The sequence below is a fragment of the Saccostrea echinata genome, unplaced genomic scaffold, assembly GCF_033153115.1.
Source record: "Saccostrea echinata isolate AGI-Se365-2 ecotype Australia unplaced genomic scaffold, CSIRO_AGI_Sech_v1 ptg000041l, whole genome shotgun sequence".
NCBI lineage: Eukaryota > Metazoa > Mollusca > Bivalvia > Ostreida > Ostreidae > Saccostrea > Saccostrea echinata.
In genome coordinates this window covers 1,186,153-1,208,190 of record NW_026889790.1, presented here as the reverse complement: position 1 = coordinate 1,208,190, position 22,038 = coordinate 1,186,153, and the positions used below count along the sequence as shown (strand labels likewise).

General features: G+C 33.6%; 1 protein-coding gene across 2 annotated transcripts; it reads left to right on the top strand.

The window, feature by feature from the left end:
- The first annotated feature begins 311 nt into the window (after positions 1-311).
- Positions 312-12,810, top strand: LOC133200704 (heat shock 70 kDa protein 12B-like). Of its 2 annotated transcripts, none has more exons than XM_061336471.1 (5): positions 312-353; positions 2,450-2,760; positions 2,957-3,223; positions 3,525-3,690; positions 11,616-12,810. In XM_061336471.1, the coding sequence occupies exons 1-5, from the start codon at positions 326-328 to the stop codon at positions 12,686-12,688; spliced, it is 1,845 nt and encodes a 614-aa protein (XP_061192455.1). In that variant the 5' UTR covers positions 312-325; the 3' UTR covers positions 12,689-12,810. The 2 variants fall into 2 exon arrangements, with proteins under 2 accessions (XP_061192455.1, XP_061192454.1); XM_061336470.1 differs by lacking the exon at positions 11,616-12,810 and adding an exon at positions 7,690-9,115.
- The last annotated feature ends 9,228 nt before the right edge of the window (positions 12,811-22,038 follow it).

Genomic DNA, 22,038 nt, shown 5'->3' with positions numbered 1-22,038 from the left:
CTCGGCACTCAGGGCCATTGAGCAGTGAGGGATCTTTATCGTGCCAACGCCTGCCGTGACACGGGGCCTCGGTTTTTAAGGTCTCATCCGAAGGACCCGCAACTTTCACTTCAAAGTGCCGAGCGCATGGCGAAGGAACAGTTGCTACCCATTTTTTATCGACTTGGGTCAGTCGCGGCCGAGATTCGAACTCACGACCTCCCGATCACGGAGCGAGCGCTCTACCGACTGAGCTACCGTGAACGGTTAAAAACGATTTTGGAAATATTGTTTAGATTCTTTTTTAAGCTAATCTGCATACTACATTTTAGTTTTCTCCATAGTAATGGCTGGAAAAGGAAATCCGAAGAAAGGTAAGCTACTTAAATTTATTTTTATAAAGATAATTTTTTTTTTAATTTTAGACAACTATTGAAAAGCAATCTCTAAATTTTATAACCCCGAAACAATTCAAGCATAAACAAGTAAATATACATTAGTTCGCTCCGAGGATAGTTCCCAATTTGCAAATGGAATTAGGAATATAAAGTGTAATAGAGGAAACAAGTACATTAAAATCTCATGTTCTTGTCTTTTTAGACTTAGTCCAGATACCTGTATTTACATGGTAAAATAATTCACAAACATTATAATTTTTTTTAGAAAACTAAGTTAATACAAAACAATAACTAATTAACAAAAAGTACATTTTATATACCACTCATATTCATTTTGAAGACAAATATACCTTGTTAAATACATCTAGTTGTACAAATACGCTGAATGTTTCATACCGTCGTGTTTTAAATAGATATTTAAAAGAAGATATCTAAAAAGATAATCTTAATTTAATCCCGCCATTTAACAATGTTTTTAGATTTCATTGTTGAGAACAATAATTTAGGAAGTAAATGGTAGATATGACGTCACTCACTAAGAACCAATCAAATTTTTCATACACATCCTTGTTGTAATATGGTGTTTTCTACATATTTGGCAAAATAATAATTACATGTACATATAATAATTAAATTATATTTACAATAAATCTCTTCGTTAATGTTCGTACATTTCAGATAATTTACGTCAAGCATAGTAATGTTCTCATGAAAATCTATTTTATAAGCGAGAAGAGAACAATTAAGTGATTCTATGCATTATGCTCTACATGTGTTAAATCCATTTCAAAAATACAGAGTTTTTATAATGTGACAGTGATGTTTTAAAATCGAGAATGGGGGTATTAACAAGAAAGTAGGCAACACAATTGCATTAATTATACGAAATTTTTGCTTAAGTTTCTTATTTTTAAATGCACATATTGGCATGGTCATTTTATATAATTTAAAACAGCAGTAGTTTAAATTTTTATTTCAAATTTTTTTCTTAGTGCAAAATGGTCAATTTAAAACTGGCTTTTTCTAAGAAACAAACCATGTGTCACCGTCATATCTATGTAGTAATTTATTGTCTTTCATAGGCATCCAGTTGATTTTTATTTTAAAAGAATCCTTTAATTTTAATTCCAATTTGAACTTTAGTCTGCTATAATTTTTATGTCCTTTTGATTTATTTAATATTGTTCATTTTATATTGAAGTTGTTTTTACATGTTAAACGCTTTAGAGTATTTATATAACTAGATAATGCACTGTATTAAAAAAATTAAAATAATAATGAAAATAGATATAAAAACTATACTTCACGAAAATTGACAATACAAAACTAGAGGAACATACCCTAGTAAGATAAAAAAAATAGAAGATAACGAACAATGATTGAAAATCTACAACACAAAAGGCATAAAAGGCTTACAGAGCCTGGAAATTCTAGAGGTGGGATCAAATGCCTTGGAGGAGTAAGCATCCCGTCAGCCGGTCACGTCCACCTTGTGTCTTATGTATTGTTCAGGTAGACGGAATAAGCCGAAGAATCGGTATGGAAAACATTAGTCTTGAGTATCGAATACATTGTGAGACATAAACACTATATGCAGGTGATATTGGAATATTACTACATAAATAAGAAAAGTTGACGATGGATAAGCTAAAGACATCTTGTTTGTATACAGTTAAGTTATTTAAATGGCCCTTGCCATGTACAGTAAAAAAAAAATCCAAATATGAAATAGATGTGGCAGACTCTGTGGTGTCTCTTATTTGGAGTTTAATGGGATATATCGACTCAAAAATATGAATGTACTTAACTTTTATTATTTGCGAAAACATCGTCAATATATCTGAAACTTGGGTTGATGGCCACAGCTTTTGAATAAATTCTGTTTCATAGAAACATAAAATCGGGTCGGGTTATAAAGGAGCACATTGATGTCCATCACATTTTCAACAGATTTTTGGAAGTACCGTATGTCCTTTAATTACTTATCTAAAGGAATGAGATTTAAAAAACATTATTGCATACCCACAAATTTAAACTAATTTGATTTAATTTTATTTCACGTTTAATAAAAGGTGGGGAACAAAAAAGAGAAAAACTACTTGTAGCAGCCATTGACTTTGGTTCGACGTATTCAGGATATGCATTCTCGTTTAAAAACGATTTTCAAACAAATCCTTTGAAGATTTATACAAACAATTGGTCGTCTGAACAGTCTGGTGGAATCTCATATAAGGCGCCAACCACAGTTCTATTAAATCCAGACCAAACGTTCCATAGCTTTGGATACGAAGCGGAAGACAAGTACGCAGAATTGACTGAAGCAGAAGAACACGAGGGATGGCATTACTTCAGTCGCTTCAAGATGAAACTCATGAATGCACTGGTATAAAAAATTGACGACTTATCATTACCATATTGCAAAGGCCATACCTTTTTTGTCTCTCTGGCCCTTTTCTGGATATACAATTTTAATTTCACTAAAATATATTTCATTAAACATGCATATTTTCCCCCCAAACATTATGTTTATTTTCATTAGTAAATAATCATCCAGTTCAACACGATTGTTGTCATTTTAGGATATTTCAAAAGATCAGACCGGAAGTGACCGTCTTTTTACAGAATTGAAGAGGGACATGGAAATAGAAGATATGGATGGTAAAAAGATGCCATATATGACAATAATCGCTCACGCCATTCGTTATCTGAAGGAACATCTACTTAAACAATTAAAGGAAAAGAACTTGCTGGGGACAATAACAGCAGACGGCATTTTCTGGGTTATAACAGTTCCCGCTATTTGGACAGATTCTGCTAAACAGTTCACAAGAGAAGCTGCTATAGAGGTAAACAAACAAACAAATGACTTTTTTTTAAATATTTATGTAACAAACATCAAACGAAGGAAATTATTTAGTAAAATGGAACAATATGTAAAGGTTTAAGGGAACATATATAAATAATTCTTATTTACAAAATAAATAAAACCCCATCAACTAAGCATGGCTTTAAAAAAAAACAAATACAAAACAAGAAGCTAAAGCAAGAAAGAACTCAACAGCAAATGGACATCTTAACAGTTTAATTTTGTTAGTGAATTTTCAGCATATGTTTCAACAAATATTCTTACCTTTAAATATTGCATAGGCTGGTATTTATGACGACCTGTTAATGTTGGCCTATGAACCGGAAGCTGCCGCCTTGTACTGTCGTCTGCTCCCTATTGATAAATTCGAGAGTGGAGGAGAACACCAAGAACTGGTCCTTCGAACTTTTGAACGAGGGAAAAAATTTATGGTCATAGATCTTGGTGGTATGTTGTCATGCTTTTTAATCTATTACAGACATGGTATTTATATAACATGTATCATTTTTCAGTTTTCTTTTTTTAAAAACTACATGTAAATTGTGCATATTTCTTCTGATCAGATAACAGATGATGCTTTTTTGTTGTTGAAAGCAATGAGTTCTTTCTCAATTCTAGAAGGCGTTGAAGCATTATAAGTTACGCTGAAGTCCTCTTTCAAAATTACATATAAACAACAAATGGCATTAAAATCATATATAAATTATTTATTCAAAAGGTTTTTTTTTTAAAAAAAAATGTATGGCTCCTGTCATTCAATATCACATGATAAAAAGTGTAACGTGTATGATTGGGTTATATATATATATATATATATATATATATATATATATATATATATATATATATATATATATATTCTCTTACTCTGTCTGAGTTAATGATTAGATAGATATTTAGGACCGCTCTATCTGAGGGTAAATCACAGAGTATTCAATTTTTTCTCTTATCTAGAGACGGGGACTTGGTGTGTTTCTTCTTGCAACGTGTTTTACCCAAATGCCCCTTTACCATTACATTACCCACACCTCTGATCACATGCGTCCCGCATGTGATTTGATTCAAAATGAAAGATTTTTTTAATGTTATGAACATAAATGTATCATGAAACTATTTGGTATTCAAGAAACATTATAAGAATTATCATTACAAAAAGCTCTTTTAACACATGCAACAAAATTTGGTCAGCAGGTACACGATCAAAATATCACATTAGGACTGATTAATCAAATAAAATATCTTGTTCCAGTTTCTCTACCGATTCGCCATCCTTCTGATACTTCGTCGGAACACGTATTGTTTTCTGATGACTTTTGGTCCTGGCTGCATCTACCTTTAGCTTTGTCTGTGTTCCGACGTCAGTTGTTACACATTTCACCTTACAAGTTAGCTCTCAAGGATCCTCCTGCGAATCCTCATCCGAACTTTCAGGTAGCTTCATAAGAGATTTCTCCACTTGCACTATCTGGACTATTTTTCCTGGCTCCTTCCAGGAGTATACTCTTTTCATGTGCCTTATAAGCACAGTCTTCGTGCCGAAGGTATGAGCACACTGCTCATATTTAAACTTTTTTTTGTTACTATCAGACAAACCTCATGCCAAGTTTTCAGTTGGACTAATATGAGGTTTAATCACTATTGCTTTGGCTTTCCCCCTTGATTTGACTTTTTCAACTTTGGCCTCTTTGTAACCATCTTTAGGTGTGATAACTCATCTGAACATATGACATCCCTTCTTGTAATTCTATATACTGTCTACAATTTATTAAACACGGAAACATCCAATATGTCCTTTTAGCTGCAATTCATGTTCCACTCCATGAATATACGTTTTCTTCTCAGATACGTCTTATAAAGATTTGCCAGACTTTAGGAAATCTAGACCCAGAATACCATCAGATTTAATATTTGCTATAACAGTATGGCAATAAAATTCACAATCACCAAGTCGAAGTGAAAAATTCCCTCTTACTCGTACCTTCAGGGGTGTTCCATCTGCGCCTAGTATAGTTTGATTTACAGGTTCTAGTCTAAAAACTTTTGTGTTCCCTATTTCAATGTATACTATCTGCTAAAATTGTTAAGGTTGCCCCGGTATCAACCAACAGATTGTATGGCACATGATTCACAAAAGCTTTAATGAAGAAGCCAGATTCTTTATTGACTTGTCCTTGCTTGGCTGCAGTTGTACTAGATACAACTTTCTTGCTTTTGTTCCTGGTTGGAGTCTTTGAGCGACTTTTTGATTCATCGTTTAACTCTGATTTCTGTATCCTCTCACTTGTTTGCTTATTCTTTACCAAACAGTCTTTAATTCTATGACCACGCTTTTCACAATTGCGACATTTATATGGAAAAGCATCTGGTTTCAATAACGGATTAGAATTGGATGGACTTGGGGTCTCTTTCCTTACAGCCATGTCTGCAATTTTCCTTTCTAAATTTCGTAATGATTCCTGCAGTTCATTACGTACATGTAGCTGCTTCATTTCATCTCTAACACTTGAGTCTTGGTGAGACTCTCTGATATTTTCCTAATCTCTAGTAGCTCCTCTTGCGAAACCGACATCATGCCAACGTTGGCGTTCGGCTTTACAAAAAGCCTCAATTTCAACCGCCAAACGTATAGCATCATTTAGAGATCTAGGGCGTGATTGTTGAATGCGTATAAGCGCATATCAAAATCTGTCAACGCATCAACAAACTGATCCTTGGTAATCAACTCGGTAACTTCTCTAGGTGCTGTCGGGTAAGCTAGGTGAGCCAAGCGTCTTATACTTTCACCGAGCGCCGGTAATGTTTCTGACGCTTTCTGTCGTCTATCCCTCAGCATTGCCCGATATAGCTCTGTTTGATTGACTGGCGCAAATCTATCTTCTAATGCATCACACAAATCTATATATGTGCAAGTCGTACCTCCTTTTATATTACCAAGGACAGTCTGTGCTTGTTCTCTCAATGATGCTGCAAGATATAAACTTTTCTGGCGCGCATTCCACATGTTTATATCACTGCACGCCTCGAAGTGAGCTTTATAGTCTGTCCAAGACCCGGTTCCATCGTACGTCGCTGGTTTCATTGCAGTTTTACCATATGAACCTCCTCCATCATTACTTTCTGTGCCCTGTGTACTCACCTTTGGATTTTGATGGTACCCTATATGAGAGTCAGTTCTGGTATCTAGCTCTTTTGCCCAGGTTACACTAGTTGTCGTTGTAGCCCCTGAAGTACACCAAGAAAAACCAGGTGTGGATCGTGCCTCGAAAACAAAGAAAGGCTGTCTGATGGAACTTTTTCTCAGCAAGTCATATTTACTGGCTTTACTGTCTCCTCTCATGTCCCTATGCTCATCTTCTCCATACAGCATGTTATCTGATTGTGGGGGATAATCTACATGACCAAAGGTGTATGGCACGCCGATTGCTTCAAAATTATTTTCTGCACGACCTTAAACAAAAATTACACGAGTAAGTAAAAACTTACACAAAGTGAGGAAAATATACACGAAGTTATTGAAATTAACACAAACTATAGAAAAACTGCACAATCAACAAAATATTTACACGATATAGTGAAAAAAATTACACAAACGTAAAAACGAAAACTGCACGAGTGAGAATACAACATTGACATAATATGCAACGCATCCTCATTGCGCATTTCATTAATATTCATTAGAGAACAGGTCAATGTGGCTTGGATGCTTATTTATAGAGTAACGTGTTAGTAATCTTTTTAAAAAAGATTCTATTAATTTTCCGCTAGATTCTCAAGAATATGCACAACGTCATAGGCGTAGTCACGGGTGGGGGGGGGGGGGCAGCGGGGGCACTAGCCCCCCCCCCACTTTCAGATATGGAGGGCAAGAGTATCTCTGAACCCCCCTCCCCACTTAATGTAAAACAAAATCACAGCTATGTTGAGGCAAGAGTATGTCTGTGTCCCCCCCCCCAACTTAATGTCGAAAAATCACAGCTATGTTGAAATTTTAGTAAACCTCTTTTTATGGCAAATTTATTGTATTTCCAGCAACAACTGAGTAAGCATTTCTCTTGAAGTAATAGTAATGTAATACTTTATACGTGCCCTCCGATAATTTTATATATATAATGTAATTAATTGCGACAAAATATAAAAAGGATCAGCGAATGACTTTATTTTTTCAAACACTTGGAGAAATATTAGTATAAGGGTTTCCGAACTGATGTAAGTTGCATATCTACGTTAATTTAAAAAATATATATCTAACAAATTTATCACCGTGCTATATTGTTTTGTCGTCATTTGTCTCGCTAGAAATGTATACAAATTTATCACTGTGCTATATTGTTTTGTCGTCATTTGTCTCGCTAGAATTGTATACAAATTTATCACCGTGTTATATTGTTTTGTCGTCATATGTCTCGGTGGAATTGTATACAGGTGCAGTTTAGAGTTTTATTTCAGGAGGAACTGTAGATATTACGGCTCAGGAAACGACACAAAAAGGCGAGGTGAAGTCAATTTCCGAGGTGTGTGGGGGACCATGGGGAGGAACCAGAGTTGATGAAGAATTTCTCCAATTCCTGATTAAACTTGTGGGAGCAGAGGTTCTAAATGAATTTAAAGACGATTGCCGGTCCGATTATCTGGATCTAATGCGTACGCTAGAAGTAAAGAAAAGAAAAGTTGATTCTCACTCAAATCATCCTGTTCAAATACGAATTCCACCACCTTTATTTGAAATTCTCGAAGAAAAAACAGAATGCAAAATTTCTGAAATTGTTAAACAGTCTCCTTATAAGACCTCATTGACCTGTTCGAATGATAAAATGAAGATTAATATCAGTTTCTTCCGAACATTTTTCAGAAACTCATTAAATGACATAATAACACACCTTAAAGTCATTTTACAGAGTCCAATCTGTGAAGGGCTGCTTGGTATGGTGGTAGTAGGTGGCTATGCTGAAAGTCCTCTAGTGATTGATAAACTAAAAAAATCATTTCCGGGGAAACGTATCATTGTTCCCATGGAAGCTGGCCTTGCTGTCGCCAAAGGAGCAGTTCTATATGGACACAATCCTGATATTATTTGTTCACGAGTCTGTCGCTATACATACGGGGATGATGTTTGTAAACCCTTCATTGAAGGAGAGCATCCTTACAGTAATCTGACTGTTTTTGACAAAGAAAAGTATTGCAAAAATATTTTTCAAAAGTTCTTTGAAAAAGGTGAAAAAGTATCCCTCGGCGAGAGACGAACGTTCACCACAGAATATGACTTTCGAGATAAAAAAAGGGAGTATCAACGAGAAGAACCATTAAATATTAAGGTATACGTCTCCAAAAGAAAAAACCCTGCTTTTATTTATGATGTTGGATGCCGAGTTTTAGGAGAAATTACTGTGGAATGCGCAAAGCAAAAGTGGCCTGAGGAGTTCACCTGTACAATAGAAATGGAGATTGGAGGAACGGAAATACAAGTGTCGGCAAAAATGAGTACTGGCGATAAAGCAACCGCCAAGTTTGACTTTTTGTGATTTATTAGTAAACTATACTTATATCCATAGCATATATTTGCAACAACAATACACTTTTCGCATATGTAGAAGCTATAGGTGAAATCAGTTATTTATTTGTTTATTATTCATCAGAGCACTTTAATTTATTCCCTGGAATAAAATGTAATTGAAAAGAAGTAACGGGTATTTTCTGCGGTTGGAAATTTTTTGCGATTTGACCCCTGAAAGGTAGCAAATTAATTTCTGCTTTTTCAATTTCTCCGGTTGCATTATATCGCAAAAATTTATTTACGGGATATGAACATCAAATTTAAGGATATGGCAGTACACTGCCATGTTTACGTTTTATAAATTAATTTGCAGTCTGTTGATCAAAGGTGCATGAAAACTGGTAATAAGCTCTACTATCCTTTAGTAGTCTGCGTAAATTATTTTCAAATCCTTTTTATTTCATACATCCTTAAGCAAAATTCTTTTTTTCGAATATAGAATAAGACGTTATGAAATAACATTTAAATCAATTTCACTAACAAACGCATCACTTGCGTATATAAAATATCTGAACTAATATTTTAAAAAAATATTTTGCGATTGCAATTTTTGCGGTTTTGTCCTATCCGCAAAAATTGAACAACCGCAGAAAATACCTGTTATATATACGGTATTTATTGAATAGGCTTTGAAGTGCTCAATGATTCTGTGCACTGTATTATCGGGATTATATGTGGTTATAACCATTTTCTTTTTGTCTTCAGTGTTCAACACCAAATTAAACGAAGTCCATCAATTGTTATGTTATAAAAGCCAGATAGAGGTTTATTTTTGTCTTTCAAATTAACAGAAACAGTATAGTGTTTACCTCCACTTTGTTAAAAAAAAAATCAACTCTAAACATTTTTTTTCATTGTACACTGTAGATTGTTACAGAGTAAAACATAATAAAGGCGAAAATAAAATATGCTTTTTAATATTGTATCATATCATATCATAAGAAAAGATTTTGGAGTGTAAAGTTTTTGGTTTGAATAAATTGAAATATGAAGATAACGAATGAAATATAAAGAAAACGAACAGTATTTAAGCTCAAAGTACATTTAAACAATACAAATCGGGAGCAGAGCAAACGCAGACCTCCAAAACATAAGAGATGTGATCAGGTACCATGGAGGAGTGAGCATCGCCTGCAGACCAGTCACACCCACCGTGTGCTCCTTGTCATGATTGAAAAAAAAAACCCGGGAAAATCCGCATACATAATGGCCTAACAATTAGTATGAAAAAAGTCAGTCAACATTTGACCTCATGATAGATTGTGTTTGCTGAAAAGGTCATTGTATCGATCATTAAACAGTATTCAAGCTCAGAAGTGCATTGAAACAAAACATACTGGGAGTAGAGCAAACACAGACCTCAGAAAACGTCAGAGGTGTGATCAGGTACCAAGGAGGAATAAGCATCTCCTGTCGACCGGTCACATCTGCCGTCATGATTTTTGCCCTTTTCCCTCCAAAGTTCTGTAATCCAAAACACAGTGAATCTCTTTAATCAGCAACTGTATTTGAGAACCACATTGTATTCTAAGATACGAAGAATTTGACTTCAATATGTCACCAGCAGGGTGTTAACGCTTGTGAAAAGCACAATCTCCTGTCACACACACACACACACACCCTCACCCACCCACACACACACACACACACACACACACACACACCCTCACACACACACACACACACACACACACACACACACACACACACACACACACACACACACACACACACACACACACACACACACACACACACACACACACAATATTTTAAGTCATATCATAAAATCGATCCTTTCTTACGCCGCGGGTTCGTATCACACTACGGGATGGAGACCGGTCCTTTGAATGAGACCGTATAAACCGGTGCTGGCACCGGTTTATATTTGAGCAATGAGGGATCTCACTGCTCATTGGCCCTAAGTACTGAGTATAGGTCTAATTTTGCAGCCCTTCACCGACAAGTGGTAACGTCTAAATATGAGTGAAAAATTCTCGAAAGGGACGTTAAACAAACAAACAAAATCGATTAATAGGTAACCAAGTAACAGGACACATGCAGCTTATGAAAATAACATAAGTGAAGTTACTTAAGATTTGTACTTAGAATCTTTCGCAGAATAATTATTCTTTTATCTCTGATATGATATAAATAACTTAAATATTGATTTATATGCAAGGATTTTTTGTCGAGAAGTTTTGAGAATCTGAGACGTTGGCAGAGGTGTACTGGAGTGGAAGGAACAGCTCTAGATTAAAGTCAACATTTCGTAAATTCTTTGGTCGTTATAATGACCTTATTAGTAAATAAAAACTATCACTGGGATGTATTTTGGCTGACATGTTTCATGCCAGTTGTTAGGCCTTTGTTTTTATTCCCATATTGACTACGGAATTTTCCGTCTACCTGATCAAAACATAAGGTTCACGACGGGTGTGACCGGTTAGCAGGGGATGCTTACTCGTCCTAGTCACCTGATCCAACCTCGGTAAATTCGGGAGGTCTGTGCTTATGCCCTGTTCACAGAATTGTATTGCTTGTAGTTTTTATGAGATCGATCGCTGTTCGTTATCTTCACCCTTTACACAGAGTTTAGTTAAGAAAATGAAAGACAATTTATGATATTCAGATTTTACAGCAAATCTGACATTTAGTGTTTTGATTTGAGTTTATAAAGATAAGAATAAAACAGACGTTAACAATAAACCAATGATATTGAGTTGTTCGTTGTTTAAACACACGTTTCAATAATAATAATAATTTTTGAATTGAATTTTGCACTTATTCTTTAAAGCCGTAGTTTCCTTACTTTTCACAGGTGGGACTGTAGATATTGCGCTTCAAGAAACAACAGAAGATGGAAAAATGAAAACAATTTACAAGGTGTGTGGTGGAAAATGGGGAGGAACCAATGTAGATGAATGCTTCCTACATTTCATCAATAACCTACTAGGACCTGAAGTTATAAAAAGCTTGAAACACGAATGCAGGTCGGAGTATTTAGAGTTCTTACGGACATTTGAATTTAAAAAAAGGACAATGGATGTTGATTCTTCGGTGAGAGTTGTACTTAAAGTTCCTGCAGGTTTTCTGGATGATCTATGGGAAAATTATGGGACTACATTACCAGACAAGATTAAAGCTTCGCCGCATAACGGTGCTATTTCTTTCGTCAGAGACAAACTTAGCTTTGAACATTCCTTTTTTAAATCTTTTTTTCAGAAATCAGTTGATGACATCATTTCTCATATAAGAAATATTTTTGAAGACAAATGCTGCAGAGATCTGACTGGCATAGTAATGGTCGGGGGATTTGCTGATAGTACTATTGTCAACTTTGCCATAAAAAACGCATTTCCTGAAAGGAAGTTCATCATTCCATTGGATGCAGGATTAGCTGTTGTCAAGGGTGCAGTTCTCTATGGCCACGACCCCGATGTGATTTGTTCTCGAATATGTCGATATACGTACGGGGAAGATATTTGCGAACCTTTCGACAAATCTATACATCCAGAATCAAAGTCAACTATTATTGAAGGAAGAAAGATGTGCGCTGATATTTTCCAAAAGTTCTTTACTGTAGGACAAATAGTTTCACTTGGAGAGGTGAAAGAAATAAGTAGCAGTATGTCGTTTGTTGATGAATTTAGGAAGCAGGGTCGCTACAGACCCATGCATTTACGTGTTTTTGTATCCGATAGAGAGTCTCCAATGTATATAGATGACGTGGGATGTCGTCAGCTTGGTGTGATTGAGGTTAGGTGTAATGATGGTGTTTGGCCTGAGAGGGTTTATATCAATACAAAAATGGAAATTGCCGGAACTGAAATAAAGGTTACCTCCAAAATGCATACAGGGGAAGAAGTCACCGCAACGTTTGATTTCCTTTGAAATTGCATTATTAAAAAAAAAGATTACCTAAACAGAGGACTTTTTACAAGCTCGGCTTTGAAGAAATCATGTTTACTTGAAAAATTACATTATACAGTATTCATACAGCTATCCAAACTGGAAAAAATGGGATTATGATTGGGCCTCAAGGCTGAAAACATACTTCTCAGAATTTCAAATTAATATACATGTAACTTTCGTGTGCTTATATTTGAATATTATACAAACTTGCAATTTCTTTTATATTATCTACAGTATTCAAAATCAAAATTCTGATTTACGTCTGCTCTCAGTTTATGGTCATGGAGTGTTTATAATTTCCATCGACAGAAAGGCATAAACAAATAAGAATATATTTTAAAACTATTTGAAATTGCAAGTACCTTGTATATTTTTGTAATATAAAGTTATCTTCTAGAGGTCTTATTTTTTACATTACTTAAATTCGCGGTTGCATTATCTGCTTCCCAGTCGTTTTAGCTCACCAGAGCCAAAGACGCAAATGAGCTGCTGCCGTCGTTGTAAACTTTTCACATTTTGGCTACTGATTCTTCAGAACCACTGGGTCAATTTCAACTTAACTTGGCACAAAGCATCCTTGTGTAAAAGAAATTCGGGTTTGTTCAAATAAAAGGCAACGTCCTATTGGAAGAAGATAATCAGGGAAAAAAATCAAAAGTAATAGCTGTAAATTCAAGTTTGTTGTAGATCAAAATTTAACTTTTGGGAATAAATTTGGAAAATGTTTTAGAATCTTCTTAACAAGAACAGCAGTGTCAAGATTAGCAAAATTAATGTGAAAGCATGTACAGGTTTTGCAGATTCAAATGTGTTAAAATCCTGTCACTATGGGGTAAGGATGAGGCCACATTAGGGGAACAAGGTTTACATGGGAATTTGTAGAAATTTTTTTTTATAATGCCTCTTTTCAAGCACAGGGCTATGATTAGTGATATTAACACGCAAGCATCATCATGTAGCGCAGACTCAAATTTATTCAAATAATTCTCTGGAGTTGCATGGGGCCACAATAGGGGATCGAACTTTTACATGTGAATACATGTGTACAGGAAAATAATCTTTAAAAAATATCTTCTTAAAAAATGCAAGGCCATGAATAGTCAAGTGATATCCTATTTGCTCAGGTAATGAAAACTCAAATTTGTTTAAATCATGGTTCTTGAAAGTACTGTGGGGCCAAATAAGGGGATCAATTTTTACATGTGAATGCAAACAAGGTAAAAAGTGTATGATCGATATACTGTATCAAATATATAGTGTAGTATTCTAATTCCTTGGTACATGTATCTAGGGTAAAAGGGTCTCTTTGTTTCAACAATATCTGATATGCGCAAAATCTTAACAACCTCAAAAATACTCTGCAGAAGTAAAACAAAGGCCCATTGATATTTTCAATCAATACAGATTTTTTTTTTAATTCTTTAAATTTTTCTGTCTTTTGATCAAGTGTCCACTTCGAATTACAGTATCAAATATGAAAACTTGGTTTAATCCTCTTCGTTCCTTTTGGAACACATTACTATCACAGTCCTCCATCTGACTGCTTTGAGCTGTTCTCTTTGTTTCATTCTAGTTTGTTCCAATCTCCTTTAGTTCTTTTATCCCCTTTCCTCTCCAATCCTATCTTTTTCTCCATCTCATCTGCTCTCTCTCTTTCTTTTTTTTTACAGTGTGAAATAGAAGTACAAGGTCCAGCAACGTCTAGGTCTTCTAATCTCTTTACAAAGAATCAATGAATTCCTCTTGCACTTTTATCAAAAGATTTTCTTGTTACCCTGTCTAAAGCTATCTGGAATAGTTAAGGTGAGAGGAGAGACAACTTGTTTATCCCCATTTTTATAGTAATACTGTCAGAGTTGTTTCATGAACTTTTTGTACTCAGTCTTCGTACAGGTCTTTATATCTTGACGATCTTCACTAGGATTCCGTAATTAAAAGCATCCCAGATAATGATATTTACTACTTTTCGAGATACAGATTATCTTCACAAACACTGGCTAAATACAAATTATCTTCACCAAAGATTAGCTATAATTATCGATAAATTACGGTGTTCCATAGAGTAGTATTTTAGTTCCTTTTTTATTTTTTATCTCTGCGAATGATATGTCTGTCAGTGTTGATGATGACTGTAAGTGAATTTTAAAGCTGATGACAGTGCTATTTTTCATGCACACAGAGATCTTTTTATTATTGCTCAAAAATCTGGTGGTGTTCTTGAAAACTGATCCTCAGGGTTGGATCACAACAGAATGTCACTTCATTTAGGCAAGACGAAAACCAAGAAAACTTAAAAATAATACAGATTTTAAAATATTGTGTAATGGCCATGTTATCAGAAGTTCTAAAAATGTCGAATACTTAAAAATCTGCATGTGAAATGAATTTCATGTGAAATGTTGTGTTTAGCATCATAAAAAAAATTATACACAAAAAAAAAAAATAAATAAATAAAAAAAATAAACGCCAGTCTTAAATTTTTATATAGAAATGCACATTGTCCTAGAAAGACCTTATATTCGTCATGATGCAATTTTGACTGTGTCTGTTCTTCTTGGTACTTTCATTTAAGAAATAAACAACTGAAATGTAGATTACAAGTGTTACTCAGAACACATAAATAAGGTTCATTTTACATGTATACCTTGGTCCTAGAGGGAGTATTTATTGTAACATTTTAGACTCTCTGAATATGTTAAGAGAGGACAGATCTAGAGTAATACAATATTGGGATTAAACCATGTTTTTTAAACATATATCATGGAAATACATCAGCTTACATCCGCGACCATTTTGTACTAATAGTGAATAATAATGCATGTATTACTAGAAGTACTACTTATAAGAATTTTCATATACCTAAGTTAAAAGGTAAAAGTTTTCATGTTTCTTATACGATGTTATTAAAGACTGGAATACATTGCCATTAGAGATCAAGGAGGTGAATACTAAACAAAATTAAGTAAGCTGTACATGTAAGATCCTTTTTAGCTACATTTGCAAGAGATATTGCATGATGACTTGTCCAATATTATAATATATAATTCATAAGCGTTATAGTGATTATTTATAATGAATAATCTAGGAATCATGTTATTATTTTCAAAGCATTATGCAATATTCTTTAACAGTACCCTGCCTAAATTCACAGTATTTAATCGAGTAATTTTTTTGCTATTAATCTAATTATAATTTAACGACCCCATTGTAAATAAGCTTTTTAAAGTTTATATGTACTATCCTTAGGTAATATTTATCATATTATTTCATGTAACTTATATAAATATATATACCTAAGCAGATCTTTATCAAGTTGCATAGTGATGAGATAGTAGCTATTTTCTATCTGTTATGTTTTTTGTGCATAAGCATGGTATTCTGTGGATTCTGTATTTTTACCTGAATAAAATGAAATGAAAAAAAAAACCCTGAAATTTCAATCAAAATCCGTTTTCACTTTCCATGGTGATATCATCCAACATCGTATCTGTATCAAGATCGAATACACTCTATTTGAAAGAGATATTAATAAAAAAAAATTCCTGCTAAGCTTAACTGGTGTAATTGTCTTTGTATGAGGGTGATTTCCAAAATAATGACCACCAACATGATTTAAAAAAAAAAAGAATTCAACTAACCATAACATATTTTTCACTTATATTATCATACTGTACATGTATTCTAGTTCAAAGTTCCTGAAGTGGCAATAGTATAGACAAATGCATTTAAAAAGTTTCAGAATTTTTATAAGTAAAACTTCATTTGAAAAAAGAAAATATCACTACATGCTAAAAGACTTTCTAAAATATATAATCAAAAGAAATTATAGTTTTTCATGCTTCAAAATGGTCTCAGGGATATAAATTATTAGATCTAAACCTAAATTTAGTTTCTTCTCTTGTATATGTGAAAGATTGGCTCTTTCAGTGTTATTTTACATAATGTTTTTCAATTAATTCTGGTGTATTTAACATATTTTTGATAAAGTCAAAAGGATAAGACACAAGTTCTACATGTACAACTTAGATAGTCTTCTCCTTATACAGAATTTTACAAAATTGCTAATATACAAGTACATTTTCCAAATTTAAATTTTGAGAATTGTCAGTTAGAATGTTACACAATACACACATCTTGGGATACTATTGTCTTCAAATGGGGTGGTCTGATCATATTGTCTTTGTTTGTAATGCTCATTATATAAATTGTACTCCGTGATCGGAAGGCCGTGAGTTCGAATCTCGGCTGCGACTGACCTAAGTCGATAAAAAATAGGTAGCAACTGTTCATTGCCAGGCGTTCGGCACTTTGAAGTAAAGTTGCGGGTTCTTCGGATGAGACCTTAAAAGCCGAGGCCCCGTGTCACGGCATGCGTTGGCACGATAAAGATCCCTCACTGCTCAATGACTCCGAGCCTTTCACCGATATATGGTGACGTCTCTATATGAGTGAAAAATTCTCGAATGGGACGTAAAACAGCATACACAATCAATCAATATATATAAATTGTATTTTAGAGGAACTGGGATTTAATTCTACAAGTGGAAATCCAACTTATACCCATAGCTCCCTTTCTAAGGAGAGAATTCTTCAAAATCATATGTCAGTTTTGAATATTTTTAACATACCCAACAACCAAAATGAATTTATATCCTATATTGGATTTCGAAACTTCATAAAAATCCTTACAAACAAAGATACATAGCGGGTTCCAGTAAATGTTCTACCAAGCCTCTTTCTTTACTCCTCTATAAGATATTAACAGTAGTGAAGAAGAAACTTCAAGAGTACTGTGCAACAATATATTCAAGAAGTGATGTAAATAGATGCGGATACTAAAAAATTCCAAGGAACTTTTGGAACATTTGAAATCACAAAATTTTACCAAAATCAACAACATAAAAACTTACGACTTTTCAACTTTATATACAGATATATCCCACGAAAAATTAAAGTCCAGACTTTCTGACATCGTTGACAGCTGCTTTTTCAATAAAAATGGACTCGTAAATTTACTTATCTTGTCATTGGTCATTTGCAAAATAACTTTGTTAAAAAACTATTTGATTGTACTCACAAGTACTCTGAAGTTGACATTAAAAAGATGCTCGAGTTTCTGATTGACAATATCTGTGTGTTTTCTAAAGACCAGGTCTTCCAACAATCTACTGAAATTCCCATAGGTACCAATTAGGGCCGGGTATCGGATGGAAATTTCGTATTTTAAACTGTATTGCGATATGTATTGCAATATTTTCAATGACAGTTAAAATGCTCTTTTTTCTAATTGTATTAACCTCCATCTATAAGCAACGTGTGTAAAACTATTATAAATTTACAAATTTTTGTTGTTGATTTCAGTACAGTTTTGGAAGGACATGCAACCATACAACAGCAACCTTACCGTTTGGTACTATTTGTCACGATTAAAAACATTTCTGACATATTGAATTTCATATTTTATTTAAGAAATCTAAAGCACAAGCCGTTTGTCGGTATATCGGTACTGGAAAACGTATCGCATTACGATATTTTTTGTTAATGAATCGCAATATACCGGAATATCGATATAATTGCGCCCCTTTATTTACAGTTATATTTTTGTATTCATACGAAGCAGAATTTGTTCAAAATCTTTTACGTGAAAAGAAGAAAACACTTGCTATGGCCTTCAACTCGACATTTAGATATATCGACGACGTATTGTCAATTAACAATGGTTATTTCCATTCTTATGTCGACACGATATATCCCGGTGAGCTTGAGATAATAGATACCACAGAGTCTGACACATCTGTTTCATATTTGGATATTTTATTAGAAAAAGACGTTAATGGTAATCTAACAACAAAGCTTTATGGTGGACGTGATGACTTTAACTTTTCAATCATCAACTTTCCTTACTTATGCAGCAATATACCCTTATCACCTGCATACGGGGTTAATATATTTAAGTACAGTTCTTTGTAAAAATCATGCAAAATAGGCATGTAGGTGATATATGAGGGTTCTCAGAATTTGATGATTTTCCACACACAGTTTTCTCTCGCACTATGAACCATGTATGCAAAAGGAAAAATGTTTTGATGCACGGTTACCATGGAAACATGGGTAAAGAAATTTCCCTAGCAACCAGCCAATTTTCAGCTTTGATGGACTAAAAAATCTCTTATCTTTCAGGCTCAAATTAAATGTAAATACTAAAAGAATTTCTTTTTCATTGCTGTTATTCTCAAGATAATGATCTTTACAGTTTTCACAATCAAAAATATAGAAATAAGATTTAAAGATATATCTGTGATAGATGTGAGAATATATGCATGTTTTTCCTTTTTTGCTGACTCAGCATTTTCTTTGATTCTGGAATTATTCAATGTTTAATTACTCCGGTGATGGACCTCATACAGACATCCTGTGTATATAAAATGAAAGCAGAGGATTTTGTCTTTTAGAATTGGAATTCAGAAGCAACAAAAATGGATATTTTGATGAATAAAAAGAGAAAAAAGGAAAAATTCTAAAGTCAAAAGTCACATAACTTGTTATCTTTGAATATTCAAAACAAATTTTACAATAAATTGAAATTTGTGAGACTTCTCTGCAAACTAGGGAATGATTTACAATTTGTTATCTCCATGGTAACAGCAATTTCCCCTTAGCAACACATCATAGAATGATGATTTTAGCATGTTCACGTACCTGTTGTTAAGGATTCTTCAAAGCATGCTGTAAAATTGTGATTAGGCAAATTTTACAATGCAATTAGCATCTTATAAAATTCTATTTTTCACTTGATTTTCCCATGGCAACGATTCTGAGCACATAGCAACCAATGTAACCTATGTAGAGTTAAGAGTCATTCTATGTAGAAATTTCAATTGTTTTGATACTTAGAATCAAGATTACAGGGCAATGTTATGTAAAATCTATGCTGGTACAAAATTTACATAAATGTATACATTTGCAATCAAGATTTAAAAATGCAAACTAAGAATGTTACCATGGTAACGGGTATAAACATTTTTGTTTATATCATTTTAGTTTTATTTCTTCATTTTAATTCAGAGCTCATTGATCTTTCTAAATTAAAAAAAAAAAGAAATATACAAGCAAGTTTGCTAGTTTTGAAAAAAATATATTAATGCACTTCGTTAATTATTATTTCATGAAAGAAATAAATTCATTTTTTTTTAATGAAAGTATTTTATAAAATGAATGCTCGCATTTTCGCATAGTAAATTTTCCGTACTTTTTTCTATGCTTGTACTGGAAATTGAATCTGAAATCCTACTCTAGAGTTTTTTTTTTTCTGGGGGAAGGTTGGACCACATTAGATAATGAATTTCTTTACATAGGAATACATAAGTACATGTAATGGGAAATATCTTTAAAAATCCTCTTCTCAAGGAAAATCGATTAATTATTCCTAATAATACAGAAGCTGCAGATTCAAGTTCGTTCAATTCATAACACTTAGGGGTAGTGTGGAGCCACAACAATGATCAAAGTTATACACAGAAATACAGAAAAACATGCTTATAGACAAGGAGCTTATATAAGAAATTACACTTACAGCTAAGTGATCTGTGGGTTAAGGAAATATTTGGTACTGTATTTTATCAAATGAGTTGAAATGGTGTATATTCCCGATGTATAGCGAATATACACAATTTAAACGACGTGGATAAAGCAAATATCACGTCACACAATTATAGATGTTTTATTGATCGCACAGTTATAGATATTTTAGTTATCTTATAAGATTGTCTTTTTTCACAAAAATTAAGATAATCCCTGCACTGTTAACGTTGAAATGCTGAAAGAAAGTTTTTGTAAATCTATACAAAATATGAAATCTTGGAATGATATTTGCTGCGTCTTTTAAAACATATATGACAATTTGAAGTTGTACACGTTGTACAGACCGAGGAATCACTAAATGTAATCCTACTCTGAAATCATTCTGTGTATGGTTACAGTGCTAGGCCAGCTATTTGTAGAATCATGGGAAGATATATAGTATAATGTAAGAAAGTATTAATGAAAGTGGCTAGACTTTCCTGAATTGTAAAATGAATCATGCAACACCAACTTCACTGATAGGCCTACTGTTTCCTGTGAGAATGTGTTGGTGGTGTGGGGAGTTGGGTTAACATTCATATTTACAGTAGCCAGTTTTAAAAAAATGAAATTTCGTTGAGGGAAAACGAGAGCTTTTTTGTTTTTAGCAAATTTTTTGATAATTATCATTTATGTTAAAACGCAAACACTTTCAAAAATAAAAGTTTCGAAAATTTTACGTCTTGAAGCATGGGATTGCAAAAGCGGAAGTGCTATTTATAAAGCATACGCAAGGATAAAGCATAACTTTATCTTATGGGTAGTATCCAGCACAAGTATAAGATTAAATTAGTTTAATCTCACATGTGTGGTGGATACAACCCATAAGATAAAGAAGATGGTTGAACAAGGCGTGCAGAATGCCTATAGCTTCAGATATTAGAAAAATCATATTCAATTTGTGAATTAAGTATTTAAAGTAAAAGTTCTCATTATTGAAATTTATGAAATTATGATCAACAAAACTTTTCTGAGAAAAAAAGATCTCGGAAAAAAATTCTTCTTTTATTAAAAAAAATAAAATGGTATTCGTGGGATTCGAACTCCAATCAATAAAAATCCGGAGTATCATATTGCTTTGAGACTAACACGCTAACCACTGCTCTACACAGCTCCTGATGAATAGTGGCATTTAAATCATGTTTGTGATATGACCCTTGACTTAATGGACTTCAAGTATTTCTCGGAAAGATGCGAATGCTTTGTCATACAAGTGTACTTTTAAGGTATAGTGGGTCTTTGCTCCATGTTTTTGCAAACCAAAAAATGTATATTTTTAGGCAAACTTTTAGGATTAACTTTCAAAAAAATGGAGCGAAGACCCACTCATATCGAAAAAATTTGTTAAAGTGTGAGAAAATGATCCTTTTTGTCCTCTTTAGTGTGTGTATGCTATTTCGTAGACAAATAATTTCAGTCTGTGTGAGATTTTTGTAAATTGTAGAGATTTTACATTAAGTATACTTTAAAGTGAGATGAAATATCAAAGAAAATTTTGATATAATTGAGATTTTATTTTTCGCTTCATGTTTGTCGCACTATAGGCACTTCGCCCGCCTTGTTCATCCATCTTCTTTATAGTGTATTAAAATTGTCTATCCCTGGTACTTCGATGTAAGCATGTTTTACGACTTGCATGAAATTTAAAGGCAAATTCAGCCTGGAATATGGGTGGAATATAGCAGGAATTGGCTAATTCCGGGCGTACT